At 43.0% G+C, this 15,384-nt stretch overlaps 2 protein-coding genes across 4 annotated transcripts in view; one reads left to right on the top strand and one right to left on the bottom strand.

The window, feature by feature from the left end:
* The first annotated feature begins 105 nt into the window (after positions 1-105).
* On the top strand, positions 106-3,903 carry fam78ba (family with sequence similarity 78 member Ba). Its single transcript, XM_008433320.2, has 4 exons — positions 106-248; positions 410-1,297; positions 1,386-1,665; positions 2,339-3,903. The coding sequence occupies exons 2-4, from the start codon at positions 963-965 to the stop codon at positions 2,579-2,581; spliced, it is 858 nt and encodes a 285-aa protein (XP_008431542.1). The 5' UTR covers positions 106-248; positions 410-962; the 3' UTR covers positions 2,582-3,903.
* Positions 3,904-6,338: 2,435 nt separating this feature from the next.
* The window catches only part of slc35a3b (solute carrier family 35 member A3b), an 18,153-nt gene continuing 9,107 nt past the window's right edge, over positions 6,339-15,384 (bottom strand). Inside the window, exons 1-8 of one of the 3 annotated variants that reach the window (XM_008433316.1) lie at positions 14,094-14,164; positions 12,140-12,386; positions 11,391-11,545; positions 10,657-10,779; positions 9,417-9,585; positions 8,203-8,321; positions 7,169-7,302; positions 6,339-7,056 (exon numbers count right to left, since the gene is read on the bottom strand). In XM_008433316.1, coding sequence (XP_008431538.1) covers positions 6,966-7,056; positions 7,169-7,302; positions 8,203-8,321; positions 9,417-9,585; positions 10,657-10,779; positions 11,391-11,545; positions 12,140-12,386; positions 14,094-14,105 — 1,050 coding nt within the window. In that variant the 5' untranslated portion in view covers positions 14,106-14,164 and the 3' untranslated portion in view covers positions 6,339-6,965. Of the gene's footprint in view, positions 7,057-7,168; positions 7,303-8,202; positions 8,322-9,416; positions 9,586-10,656; positions 10,780-11,390; positions 11,546-12,139; positions 12,387-13,031; positions 13,588-14,093; positions 14,165-15,384 lie in introns of those variants that run through there. The other 2 variants (XM_008433315.1, XM_008433317.1) reach the window with 2 other exon arrangements.

Here is a 15,384-nt window from a genome sequence, read left to right as displayed (position 1 = left end):
GCAGAGCCGTGACCACGCCCTCCCAGGGCACTTGTTATTTTTTTCAATGCAGAGGTCGGGTGACGCCCCTCCCTCCCTCCATCCCTCTCTCTCGCTCTCGCCGTCTCTCTCTCTCTTCCTCCCTCTGCTGCCTCTACAGCATCAGCACCTCCAAACCGTACAAGGCGACCCGCCGCTGGGAAGAGGATGCTCTCCGCTCCGTTATGATCCACAGCCTAGCGATGAGGCGGCTAACCGACGGGCTGATGGTATGCTTTTATCACGTCCGTTCCGCCTCGCTGCCTCCATTCATGATGCACCATTCATGGGTCTCCGCGGATGGAAGCACACTGCGAGGAAAGCATTAAAACATCCCCCGCTGGCTCCGCCTTTACGAGTTCGCCTTTTCGCATCTTCTGTTTCCATGTAGGTCAGAGCGATGAAGACCCCGATTTTGGCTTCCGAGGGCGCCGCGTGAATTTCGGGCAAATCCGAGGAAAGCCGAGCGAACAAAAGGCATCCCAGCCCTCATCCTCCTCCTCCTCCTCTGACGCACCTGGCTGCCCTGTCGCCACTTGACATGACAGCGCAGAGCCGGCAGCAGGGCAGCAGGATCAAGGGGCACCGACGTGCAGCCGGACGTGCGGACTCGACCAGGAGCGGGGGACGCTCGGCGGAGCGGAAGCAGCAGCCCAGGGGAGGCCGGATTGCAGTTTCTGGGGACGAGCGCCAAGGGCAGTGCGGCAGTCAGCAGACAGACCGGGGGGAGGAGGCTGCGGAGATCTGTGATATACTCTCCCCCGAAACCACTCTCCAACCCATCCTGGAGATATGATGGTGGATGTTTGTGTGCTTGATCTGTGGTGACTGTGGCACTCCCCAATCATCCTCTCCACTCTTCCTTCCCAACCAATCACTGGTGATGTGCAATTAAAAGCTTAGGTCTGCTCTCCAGGCACGGGTGGAGCCCTGAGGGGGGACTGATGAGCATACTGGCCAGGCATCACTTGGTCCCTCCTTCTCTGTTTTTGCTCCTTCTGCTTGTCGCCTGCACTATGGGCTGCCTTCAAAGCATCGCCTGCAAGCCCCGCATCAGGCGAGAGAACATCGTGGTGTACGAGGTGTCTGCCTCTATTGACCAGTGTCCTACAATCATAGAGGAGAACTCACCGATTGTGCTCCGTTATAAGACACCATACTTCAGGGCCTCAGCAGGAGTTGTGATGCCGCCGGTGCCCCGCAATGAGACCTGGGTGGTGGGCTGGATCCAAGCCTGTACCCAGATGGAGTTCTACAACACCTATGGTGATATTGGCATGTGAGGAGAAGACGCCACCTGGCTTTTTATGTTGCATCTTCCCTCAGGCAAAGTAAGTTTCACCTTTCTGTTTCTTTTCCTGCCGCAGGTCTAGCTGGGAGCTACCAGAGCTGCGAGAGGGTCGGGTGAAGGCCATCAGCGACTCGGATGGCGTCAGCTACCCTTGGTATGGCAACACCACGGAGACGGTGACCCTGACCGGCCCCACGTCCAAACCATCTCGGCTGACGGTCAGCATGAATGACAACTTCTATCCCAGCGTGACCTGGGCAGTCCCCATCAGCAACAGCAACACCCCGATGCTGACCCACATCACCCGGGACCAGAGCTTCATCACCTGGCTGGTGGCCATGAACTCTGTCACCAAGGTAGGAGCAGAGCACAGAGAGCACGCCGGCTGCCTGTTCTCACATCATTTTGCTTCAATTTCACATGCGTGAACATTTTTGTCTGAGCTGTTAATGCAGAACACTGGCTGTATATCCAGACTCTGTATTTCACACAGACAGACTGTAATGGTATCAGCTCCTCTTGCACTTTTCTCTTTTGGTGTAAAGTTACAAATGACTGAATTATGGCCAGTGGAAAGCCCCTGCAGTGGTCACTAAAACTCAGTCAGGCTGCAGCCAAAGATTTTAGTCAAGCCTGTTTTCTGTTTAGTTACAAGCTTGTTCAGCTTCTCTCTGGACAGATTAGCATAGTTTAAAACCAGCGGTGCTCAACTTCCGTCCTCAAGAGCCACCGTCCTGCAACTTTTAGATGCATCCCTGCTCCCAGCCTTTTAGTCAAAGGCTGAATTCTTTCACCGGCTCAGCTCTGCAAGGACCTGGTAACGGTGAGTTCATTTGATCCAGCTGTGTTAGAAAAGGCATCCGTCTAGAAGTTGAAGGGTGGTAGCTCTCCAGGAGTGGACTTGGACCCCCTTGTTCAAGACAAACAATGATGTATCTGATAACATAATGCAACTGCAAGACCATCATAATTCCCATTATTGAAGGAGTATTCCTGCCATACCGAGTACATCCTTCTTGTCTTCTCTAGGAGCGCATTGTGTTGCAGACGGTGCGGTGGAGGATGCGGGTCGACATCGCCGTGGATCCGGACATGCCACTCGGCTCCCGGGCCTCGCTTGTCGGTCGACCGTACCAGGAGCAGCCGCACATCCTCAACTACCAGGAGCCCATCCCTCCCAACGCTCTGGGAAGGCCGAATGCCAACGACGCCCAAGTGCTGATGTGGAGGCCGCGTAGAGGGGCACCGCTTGTGGTCATACCGCCAAAATAGGAGGGGATGAAATTTCTGCACAGACAAAAGCATAGGTGCTCCCTTTAAGGAAAAAGGGAGGACGAAGTGGTCACAGTGCCCGCTGGTGTCCTTGCAGCTCCTAATCTCTAAAGGACTGAAGTGGACTGTTACCTTAAGCCAAAGCGAAGGTTGAATCTTGAATCTGACACAGCAGTCAGAAGAAAACACCACAGTTTGTCCTCCAGGACCTTGAGCGACATCAAGGCTTGTCTAAACCCCGCCGGCCCCCGATAAGTTTTGAACTGCATATTTATCTCTGCCTGCATTTTAGCAAAGTACAAACCCAGTTTTTAGACGTACCACAGAGGTATTAGTCAACAACAAGAACTGCATCCTGCATCCTTATGTAGACCTTATTGCATGAGAGTGAGGAGACTGAAAAAAAAGAAGAAGAAGAAAAAAGCTGTTCTTATAGAAGTTTAAGAGCAGCAGTTTGTTTTGTATAACTTGATACCTGAAGACATTTTGATTGACAAGTCAGCCAAAATACGATGCGGGCTGGTTTGACCTCATCGGTGCCAACAAAGGCCTTCAGCACACCCAGTACTGCTATTAAAGGATGTACTCAGATCAGTTCAAGGAATCTTAAGTATTATATGAGTCTTTTTAGGTTTAAGATTAAAACCCATGCATCCATCAGATTGTACTGGGAGCAGCCACGTGGAAGGGGAACACTACTGCTACCGTTTTCACAGGAGTCCTCTATCTCTTCTGGTATATTTTTGCCTCTTTTGTGCAGCTGATATACTGTACCTCAATGGGTGTCGGATGGCTTTAAAGATGAGCTGGATCTCTTCATGCATTAAATAAGAAAAAAAAACAACAAAAAAAAACAAAAACAATGCCAAACAAGCTTATAAGTACAGTGTAAATGATTTGGAATACTGCCATAAGGCACACTGACACTTACTGTAGCTGGAGGTGTCCACCAATCAGAGTGGCACTAATAAAGTTATGTCACAGATAAAGTTACTCCAGTAATGGATTGTATATGTATTCTTAACAGTTTTCTTGGTCTGGAATTAAACCAAGACTACTTCTAAGAAGTCACTCTTCTGCCCCCACCCTCCCTGGCAGTCCTGTATGCGTAATATTTTTTATGAACATGAATTTAAGAAAAGACCATGCTTCAGAGACTTGCGACATTTATTTACTACACATAAATGCTCGTGTCATTTTTTTTTTCTCTCCTCACTTCTCCACCTACAGAGGGCAAACTGTATCAGATTTTGAGAAATAAATAAAAGATTAAATGATTATTTATATATGTGACAATTTAAATAAAACTGGAAAGGAATACATCCATGCATATTTACTCAAGTGGGTCAATAATTTAAATGTCAAAATTAAATTTGTATTAGTTTTATGTTTCAATCTTATGCAAACATATGAAAGTCATGCTTTATTTAATTATGTCAGCAGCAGTGCAGCGTTAAATAATTCAAACTGTCACTGAATTGTTAAATAGACACTGGCCTTTGATTGGTTGACTGGAGAGCAGCGTAAGCCCCGCCCACTGACTTTGATTGCAATTCATGACGTGCTGCTGCACTAAACTGCATTTATCGAATATTAATTCAACTTTTGGCCTTCCATAATTCATCCTCCTGTAATCCACAGACTAAAATATGACATAATATTTTAGTTGGTAATCACAGTAAGATTATGCGGTAACACTTTATTTGAAGGCTTGTGCATAAGACTGACTTGACTGTCATAAACATGACATAACACCTGTCATGAACATAAAGAAGTCTTTATGAATGTTTATGACAGTTGTCATGAAGCGTCATTCGGTAAATAATCAGACTTTTAGTGCAAAGTTGCTCTAAAAGTTGCATTAAAGTCCATTAAAAGTGGCATCTTTGTATGATTTTGTAAATTTTGGTAATTTAATGCAAAGTTGGCATTTGTAATTGACCTTTAATGCAATTTTTAGAGCAACTTTGCATTAAAAGTCTCATTATTTACCAAATGACACTTCATGACAACTGCCATAAACATTCATAAAGACTTCTTTATGTGCATGACAGTGCCATGTCAGTCTTTTGCAAACCCCTTCAAATAAAGTGTTACCAATTATGCTTTACTATTTTATGTCAGAACCAGTTACATATTGCAAAAAATGCAATATGTAACTTATTTAAGAAATTCAAGTAAAAAATGTTAAGGTCTTATTATATAGATTCCTTTTGCAGAGTGTGATATAATCTAAGTGTTTAGTTCTCTACATTTTTGGTGATTATGATTACAGCTACTGAAACCCTTTCGTTTCTCATTTTACATGAGGTCAAAATGTTTTGTTTTGAACATATTACAGTCTTCACGAATGAGAAAACCTGCTGACTAAAGGCAGCTGTCCAGCAGAAGGTCACTGAACAAGCTGACTGTTCACACGGTACTTTACTGAGGCATGTGTAATGTTTCCTGAACACCTCAGCAGGACCCGTCTGATCGCCTCCCCTCAATCTACTGATGCACTAGTTTGATAATTAGAATCTATTGTTATATCTTTCTTATGTAACAACTGATTTTTGCGGTTTTTGTTATAAGGTTGTAAGCCATCATCATCAAAATGAACAGAAATTAAAGTTTAAAATTAAGGGTGCACTGATAAATCGGCTGGACGATAAATCGGACCAATTTCTTTAATTTTGAGAGATTGCGATGGGTCAATATTTACATAATTAAGGATCTTATCTAAGTCCGCAAAAGTCTGAAAGTCAACTTCTGTCTTCTTTTGCCCTGACATGAGAGCGGACTGACTGACAGAGGATCACTTGGTTACATTTCTGACTGTGTGGTTAATAATAGTCATCCCACTGTTGCCAGCAACCTTTTTGCTACATTTAGCAACTTTTCAGACAAATCTGTATTGACCAAAATCAGAATGAGCAGGTCAGGCTTTTTAAAGATCTGTGATCGGCCAGAGAACTGTAACTGGTGCACCCTAGATATTGAAATATAAGAAAAAAGTGTGTTTTTCTTGTGAATACTCTATAAGCAGGAAAACACATCAATATTTGGTTATCTTTTCAGGCAAAAGAAAATCTGTGATCGGCCAGAAAACTGCAATCGATTCACCCCTACTAGAAACACATCACTCTGCGAGGAATCTGTGCAGAAATTGAACTTTTTTTTTCTGAAAAAATTACAGAGCAGGAAGATCAGGTGTTTGTTTGCTTGTTTTAATTTTTGTTCTTAAAATGCTTTAAGTTGGTGTTCCACCCCCAGATTACCAGTAGCCGCCCTTTACCCAACCGTCCATCGGCTCGTTCTGACAGCTTTCCAAGGTCCTGCCTGCCACTCCACACAGGTTGTCACATGACTCATCCTCCATCTGTGCTTCTCTCCAGGTTCACGCCTCACCTTCCTCTCCCACTGCACTTTTTCCGCTCCTCCTCGCCTTTTCTTTCAAACGCACAACGCAGAACACGATGAGACCGGCGAAAACAGTCCGAGGTCAAACCGGGCACGGTAATTTGGTGTCTCTGCTTATGTCACAGCACCTCGGCTTTGTCAGCCATCTGTTGCTATAGAGACAGGTTTGGTTTTCCAGAGTGAGGCGCAACTGGAAGGGAAGGGGAAAGAGGAGAAAAAATTTTTCAAAATGTTCATGGGTGTGCCTTGCTCCTCTTCTCTTTTGTGAACGCATCAGTGTGAGAGTGGACACAGGAACACACACACAGACCCCAACTCCCTCTGAAGTGAGTAAAAAAATCGATTAGAAGCGTACTTTAATTCATTCATCCATAAAGTCTTTATTCTGCATTTATAGAACGACAGAAGAAAATCTTTTTCAAATAAATACCGAGACGGTGAGCAGCAATGTAAGGGCAGTCATGTTGCTTTCACTACATTTATCTCATCTGGTATGAAAAAAAAACGAACATCCAGCATCTCTTGGCGGAGGTAAACCCCTCCTCTTTGCAGCAAGGTTCCTCCTCCTCATCCCGCCACTAGAGGGAGCCTGCGCTCTCCCCATCAGACTCGGATGCAGTCAGATCTGATGTTCTGGTTTAGGAAGACGAGGTTTCCCATTTCCGATTCACTAAAGTTAAAACATTCATTAAACAAAAACAGCCCAAGTTCCCGTGACTGCAGACTGAACGGCTCTCCTCGTTTTCACAGCATCACAGTGTGAACAACCTTATGTTTTCTGCAAAGAAATTTGACCCTCCATGATTTCAGCTGAAGTGGCTCCACGGTAACCAGATCCGCTGCTCCTACTCTTCCTGCATCTTAAGCACGGGAGCACCAGAGCGGTGGTTACAGTTCACAGTCCATCGATGCGGGAGGAGAAGGGATGTGTGGAGGGGTGGAGATCTGCCATCCCATCCATCAGCTAGCTGGAGCTCCCTGACTACACTTTGACGGCGCCGTTGGCAGGCTTGCCCTGGTAGCCGTAAAGAAATGTGGCAGCAATCACCAGCATCGCTCCCAGGAAAAACACCCTGCAGGAGCAGAGAGGCAGAGAGAGAGAGAGAGAGAGAGAGCGGAGAGATTTATACCAATCCAATACACAAACGACGGCTCGCAAGGCTCGGTTAATGTCACCACGGTTACCCCGTGGGGTGGAAGTCGTTCAGGAGGAAATACGAGATGAGGGTGGACACGATGATGGACACGGAGGTAGCGAATCCTTTGAGGATGTTGTCGGCGTACTTAATCACCACGGCGACGACCAGTCCACCCACAGCCTGCAACGCAAAGTTTGAAAGTCTGAAAGTTTTTCATGTGATCCCAACAAACCAGTAAAAAACCACAACTACTTTCACTTTATAAATAACCCCAAATAGTAGTAGTAATAAAAACATTTTTTAAATGATTTGATGTCAAAACACTGGTAAGAAGTGGAAACATAATGCTTACTCTGACCTTTCATTTCACCAGACACCACTGACCATATATTCTGTTGCACGATGTTTTCATGTTTTCTGAACAATTCATTGTTGAAAATGTGAACTTCTTATCAATCAACTTACCTAGTTAAATAAATGTGAAATGAAATAAACAAAATAAAAAGTGCAGCATAAGTATTCACACCCTGTTTGTCCAGTGACAACCATAAGTTTTATTTTATTTTATAAGACAGATTCGAATGAAAGGTTGCCAAGTTTGAAGCTTAAAAAAGGCAATCTGAAAAGAGCAGCAGTATGTCCAGCCCTCCTTATTTTGATACTCTTAAACAATCTCAGTACAAATCCACATGTGAAGGCCTCAGAGGTTCAATGGCGAACGTTACAGAACCAAAGAAGGAGAGGGGTTAAGTATAAAATAAAAGCTCAGGCTTTTTATTTTTTAAAGAGCTTTAAAAAATATTCATAATTCTACTTCCTTTGACTATGTGTTGGTCTAAGACAAAATTCAATTAAAATACAGTGGTCTGTGACAGTAACGTGATAAAATGTGAAAAAAGTTTGAGGGGTGTGAATACTACCTGCAAGTTGCTGTGTATATTTCCTACGAACTATTTAGAATGAAATAAAAGTCAAAGTCAAGTTAAGAACTGTATTCTTTTTCTTCTAATTCCAACCGGTTTTCTTGTGGAAATAAAAAGGTAAATTCGGAGAAACCGAAGGGAATCGAAGCGAGCCAACCTGCAGGACAACAACTGTCCAGGTGATGGCGCTGTAGCCCTGAAACATCCCGGACTGTCTCACGCTCTGGCCGTCGTACACCATCATTCCTAAAAAGCCCAACAGGAAGCTAAACAAACCTGGAAAAAAAAAGAAAAGAAAAAAGACACATTTGTTCCTGAAATGCTCTCATCCTAAAGACTGACATCACAGCTGATGACGCAGAAGAATGCTAATGCTAACCAAAATAATGGCTACCACAAAAAAAATAGCTTGATTCTCCACAGCAGGAAATATACAAGCAAACGTCCACCTTTTGCTTTAATACATTCTGCCATTACCTTTGTTATTGACTGTAGACTTTGTTAAGTTCAGAAAGAAAGACATACTGCTCTTCTCATGTGTGAGGTTCTAAATATACCCATTATAAGCTGAAAAGGAGAACATTAGGAAGGTGAAGGCGATGACAGCTGCTGGGCATGAAAAACCTGTTTCTGCGGCACACCTAACACTGGTACCGACTGCGAAAGAGGAGCAGCTGTACAAAGGCTTTTCCAGGAAACCTGAGCGCAAGCAGGCAATCTAAAAATGCTACCAATGAAAAGCAACTGGAGAGAAACTGGGGCATGCAGAACAACAACCTTTACAGGATCATCAAGAAATAGTGCCTTGGTGTCTTTAAAGGTGCAATATTGTTTTTCAGCAACATAGTACCATTTTATAGCACAATATAACAACTACATTACCTTCAGTTACTGTATATGACTTAGAAGACATTTGACTTTGTAATTCATTGTCATGCCACCTTTAGCTTGTTTTTGGTACGAAATTCTGACTCTGGTTCCAGGTTTAGAAATTTAATACAGAAATAAAAATAAATAAAGTAATTTATGTCATATACAGATATGTATATTAAAAGACTGTGCGTGCGTGCGTGCGTGCGTGCGTGCGTGCGTGCGTGCGTGCGTGCGTGCAAACAATTTGAGATGAAGCTGTGGAGCTTCGTCACAAAGGTGGAGTAAGGTCCAACCTGGCGTTTTGCACAGCTGAATGGTTGTCACAGGAGACTAAATGATTTCTCAAACATGAAGGAAAATGTCAACGCAACACTCCCTCTATGTTTTTGATGGTGGAATTATATTATAACATGATGCAAAGCTAAAAAAAAGTCGATTTTACATAATACCGTCCCTTTGTGGCCAGTCATAACTATAATGTTAGGTTCAGAATCGTACCCAGCTGTATGTTGCGAACCCACACACTCTGCTTGGTCTCCTTTAGGATCTTCTCGAAGTAAACTCCAGCAAAACCGCTGGACACGCAGGCCATCAGCACCGCCACAACTCCAACCACCTGGGAGCCCGCAGTCAGAACCTTCTGCTCTCCCGTAGAGTCGGTGGGCCACTGGGGAGGACGAACATGGATTAGATCAGATGATCAGGACACGTTGTGATCAGACTGATAGAAAACAGGACAGTTTAGTGAAAAGAGACAGTTGAGTGTGCATTGTTGGGATCAGCTGATGACAGCTTATGGTTTTATTTTCCTATCTTATAGAAAGTACACCTGGCACAGTGCTTCTGTATGTACCTGTGTCTATTAAGGCACTGGTGAAGCTGTTTCTGTCATTACGTTTGCATACTCTGCTCTTTTCTTTCCCTCAGAACGTTCAGAAGACTCAGTACTTCATCCGTTTCTTGAACTTTGACATTGGTGGAGCTATTGCTGCCCATAACTTGGGTATGATGGCTTTTTCACTCCCAAAAGAGAGTACCTCTGACACAGATTGTCTACAGCTCAATTGACCATAAAATTGGAAAATAAATCTTATTAATAGAAGCATGTCAATCGCAAAAAAAAGCAATAGAATTTGTGTGCTTTTCTCCCATATCGAAATTGGTGTATTTAGCAAAAACGCAATGGAAAAACTTCTTATTTGTTTGTTGGTGTTGGCTTCCATGGACAAAGCTCAGCTGGCTCCACCAGAGCTCATCGCAGTTCATAAAACGTTGAGTTTATTATTCGAATATGTTGAATGCATCATCTGTAAAATTATAGACTACAATTTCCCCAAAACGTTGCTTACAGAGCCATTCCCAAGTAGGCGGGGCTTGTCGCTCCAACGTCTGAATAAGATACCGACGTCTCCCGTGATTGGCAGATAGATGATGAGCACTGAATTGTGAATATATCTCATGTAACCATTTACATCCATCGCTAACATGATTTGTAATGACTTATTGCGTGAACAAAGTTATTCACATTTGATTTTTACTTTATTTCTTGTGAAACGGAAACACCGCAATTGTGAAATTGGTGTTTTCTAGACCTCAGTTTGAGGGCGTCAGACGCCAAACTTTGACTGAATTAAATTCTGGACCCATTAGTCTCGCTCTCAGTGTGCAGTGCGAGCATGCCGGTTGTGAACGTTCGCCATGGAAACCAACTTGGCAGAATTCAATGGACCTGACTCACCTGCACCAGCGTGACTCCAGCCATGAGGCTCAGTAAGGAGAGCCACTGGTACAGACCCAGCCTCTTCCCCAGCATGGAGATGGAGAACAGAGCCGTAGTGAGGATCTTCAGCTGGTAGGTGACCTGCGTCCATCACAGATAAACAATATAAATGTACGGGTTTTTTTTCCCCCCTTTTCAGAGCACTTGTTTTAGTCCTAACAGAATTATTTTGATAAAGAAAAGAATGATAAGTGCTTATTGTTTTAGGATGGATGTTAGTTTCATTTGTTAGAGTTAGCACAAGTTGTAAAAAAAATGTAATTAAAAGTTTGTGCAGCCTTTTAGCATGAAAATGTTCTATGCAACTTAAAGTGCTTACTTACATTGATGTTTCATTACATCAACCTCTTTCTTACATATTTGCAGACCTTCTAGCATAATAAAACCAGAGAGGACGCTTCACTCAACCACCTAATCACTGAGTTGCAGGACAGCTATGACCTAGTGACACAATGCTGCTGTTGCTGTTGTTACTTTGAACTACAAGTAATTAGAGCTGGCAACATTTACCAGTTCCACTAAAGACTAATCTAAACTAAATACCACTCCCATCAGGTATCATAATGAGGCACTTTGAAACTGGAAGGTATTTGGAATTTTCCCGGAAAGAATGAGTCAGAGACCCACTGAACTCCCCAACTTCTGAGAAAAAATGCTAACCCACTGCCTGACCAATAACATTCATGTGTAACCTGATAGGTGGCTGCATCCAGGTTGGACAGGGCGACATAGAGCAGATTGTTCTGTAGCGTGTAGATCCCTGCAGGCACAGCCAGCTTCATGGTCTCCACAGGCTTCTTCACAATCTCCTCCTTCAGCAGCAGGTTCATCGCCCGCAAACTGTATTCTGACAGAAACAAAGAGAGAGTTGTTGGGTCCGCCCCATACAGTATAAGTATGATGGCATATTAGGGCCACTGTAGATATGAAAAAAAATGGAGGAGCAAATATTGGCTAAAACCTTTTGGAATTTTAATAGTAATATTAATATTTTGTCTGAATATTTTGTAAAAAAATAAATAAATAAAAAAAAGCATAAAAATTTCAAAAGTTGAAAATTTGCATGTCAAAACAAAGACGTTTTGACATTAGGCTCAGAATTGTGCTAGACAAAGGACATTTCTAGAAACATGGACATTTCTGAGTTTCAAAAGTAGAACATTTTCTAGAAAAACAACTACATTTTGAGATTAATCTCTGCAATGTTGAAAAAAATGAAATTCTTGCAAACTTGCTATCTGAATTCAAAAAGTCGAACATTTTAAACTTTTGAAACTCAGAAATTTCCAAGTTTTTTTCTAAAAAAAATTTGAGATCTTTTGGTGGAATTTTCTCCTCCTTTTTTTCTATCCCTTAATGGTCTTAGTACGCCGTCGTAGATAAGGGACAGGGGAGCATTTGTGTATTACTGCATGAGCCATAGGAGAAAGAACCCACTCACTGTTTTCCATGAAGACAAGGAAGGTACATGTAAAGATTTTAAGGACCTCAGCAGTCACTACAGCAGAGGAGGTCAGGTAGCGGGGGCCGTCCTCCTTCAGGGTCCGGGAATAGCGCATGGTGAGAACCAGTGATGTGGTCTGCAGCACCAGGACCCCCAGGGACAGATACTTTAACCGTGAGGAGTGGGGTGTGGATGAAACCATCGTGGTGGACTCTTTGTCCGAGCTCTCAGCTGGTATTAGAGCCTTTAGGATGTTCAAAAACCAAAGTAAGATTATTTCAGCATACATAACAAATATAACTTAAAAGAGATTTGACTGTGTAATTTAATGGCTTAAAATTGGGTCTCTGTCTCTTTAAATACTCCAGCTCTTTCTGAAATGCCACCTTCAAGAAGCCGTCATAACATGGCTCTTCTGTTAACCCTTTAATAACGTTTTTACCAGCGTTTTACTTTGCTGATATAATGAGTTCAACAGATGCTCAGTTCCACCAGGTGTTTGCTAATTGCTGCTGGCTAGTTTGAAGGAGCTGATGAGAAGCTTCATCTCCAAGGCAGAGCTAGGTACACCCAGGCGTTTTGCACAGCTGAATGGTTGCCCCGAGAGATTAAAGCATTTCTCAAGCATACATGAAAAAATCAAAGCAACACTCCAGGTATGTTTTTGATAAAGGAAGAATATTATAACATGAAATAAAGCTCAAAAAGTCCATTTTACATCACACTGCCCCTTTGAATACAAAGCCCCAGACGTTCAATCACAGTCATTCATGCTATGTCAGCTAGCAACACACGTACATTTGCTGGCAAACTTTGGACAACTGCACAAACAGATGTGTGTGTCACACTGGAGACACAATGGCAAAGCCACAGAGCAAAAATGTATTACCAGCTTCACATCTGCTACATCCTGGATGTTTGAGGACAAATATTCTTCACTCTTCGGTGTCATATTTCCTGAAACTCCTCAATGGGTTTAGCTGAACTTCCTCCTTCCCTCGTCATCTCATTGTCGTGACCCCAGATATAGAGCTTCCCATGCATAGAGGGGCAGAGGAAGGCGACAGAGGCAGACCATCCACACCAAACCTGAGCAGGAACCTCACTTCTAACCACAAGCAGTGTCCAACGCTGCTCTGCTGGTGGTGGGAGGTGCAGCGGTATGCTTCCTCTCTGAGGTTACCACCTCGCTCAAACTACCGTCACTGCTACTATACGCCATCACTCCTACAGACTCCTCAAACAGAACTGACTTCCTGCTTTCCTCTGAAGAGTCTAAAAGACAAAGTCCACTCATCTGTTTTCTGAAACTACTGGGTAATATTTAGCTGTTTTAGGTCTACGCTAAAATGAGGATGTAAAACAAGTCAAGCGGAGCAAAGCCGCTCTCCAAAAACAGGAGGTGGGCGGCGTGTTCAACACACCAGCACACTGACGCTCTTATGTGTCAGCCATGCAAAGCAGAGGGGAGCACGGCGGCACAGTCTTCCTCTGTGTGTCTCTGCCAGAGCGTGTGTGAGTGTGTGTATCCTTCCTCAAACCTAACACACCGCATACAGTCTTTCTTAGAATGTTTCAGACACACCCTTGGCGTTCGCTTCCGTCTTGATTCATAGAACTGGAGTTTGTGGAAGAACAAACTGGAACACTAAACCAGGGTGGAAGGTTAGGCTTTAACACAGAATGCTGCACTTAGATGCAATGGTAATAAAAATTATTTCCCTACAACTTAAATCGGTCTGTCTTTCAAGCTCACCCTATCCTTTTCTTGCACCACCACCAGGTAAACTCTATCCGCCCATATGGAGAAACATCCATCCACCCAGTTGTTTGTTAGTTAATGACAAGCGGCAGAAGTTCTTCAAATAGATCCCTAACAAGATAATGCAGCAAGCAGCTACAAGAGCATTCTGGAAAACCTGACAAAAATGCAAAAATGTCCTGTACTAACCTGTGTGGACATGTCCTGTGTCTGTGTTCACACACTCAGTACAAGCCTCAGCTGACACCACCGGTTCCCTCGGAGCCCAAAGCTGACTGAGCAGGTTGGATGACGACAACCCATTAGCACAAAATACCTGACTGAAACGAAACGGCCTCTGAAACTGGTGTGGAAATGTCGATAGATAGTAAGAAAAACATACTTAGCACCTTGCTAAAGTACAATAAACAGATGTGTGGATCTGTTTATTGTATCAGTAACGCAAAGTAGAGCTAAATGATAAAGATTAAGGAAATGATACATGGTTTTTACACAAGATAGTCAGACTGGATGGAGATCAAGTGTTTCCAAATCTTGAAACAGATTATCAACTAAATTTAAGTCTGGACTTGGACTAGGTCTCTATAACTAATGAATTAGCTTTGACATAAACCATGGCGTTGTAGCTGTGATCCCAGCATCAGGTTTTTTATTGCCTCTAACAGATTTTTTTAATAATTGCTACTTTTAGCTCCTTCCATCTGCCCTCCAAGTTTCTTTTTCCTGCTGAAGAAAAGCATCCACCTAGCCTAATGCAGCCACCATCGTGTTTCACAATAGTATTGGTGTCTGTGACGGTCCGACCAGTAAAACAAAAGGACAAAGGCATATATAAAAAAATATTTTCTATTTATTTTTTCCAAAGAATATCTTAACAAAAAGGTTCAACAACAAATCTAAAAAATATAACAAAATGGGCCCAAAAGAAATCAACTGAGGCAACATAACTCAAGATAACAAACCAAAAGACTCACTTAACAATGCACACACAGAGGGATTTATACAAACAGGCTAGCCTACACAAACGAGGAGGGGTAGGGAAGGAGACAAAGACAAATAATGTATAAACATAAATGACTAATTTAAACTAAACATTTTAACTTTATCACAACTATAAAAACCAAAATAAACTAATACCAAAAAGGTTTTAGCAATTATGCCATTAGTGGAGAGAGGCTATGCTATTAGTGGAGAGAGGCAGATTGATGTGAAACAAGTCCCCTGCTTCCAGCAGCCTGATGGATTGTTCCACTTCCTGGWTTTCTTTTGAGCCAACCCCCTTCTGCCAGCCAGTCCTTAAACTCAGCAAAACAAAATATTAATGATCTTAAATAAACATAAGGCGTTTACCAACAGTGTGCACCCAAATTAGTAAACAACCTAATGCAATAACCACCACCAAAGAAAAAGTGAAATTCTAAATATATTATATGAAACACTTAAATACTAACACTTAGGAAAAGATGGAGGATCCTCCACA

Source organism: Poecilia reticulata, linkage group LG17 (assembly GCF_000633615.1).
Source record: "Poecilia reticulata strain Guanapo linkage group LG17, Guppy_female_1.0+MT, whole genome shotgun sequence".
Classification (NCBI taxonomy): domain Eukaryota; kingdom Metazoa; phylum Chordata; class Actinopteri; order Cyprinodontiformes; family Poeciliidae; genus Poecilia; species Poecilia reticulata.
The sequence above is the reverse complement of the archived record's forward strand: the minus strand, read 5'-3'. Positions and strand labels throughout refer to the sequence as shown.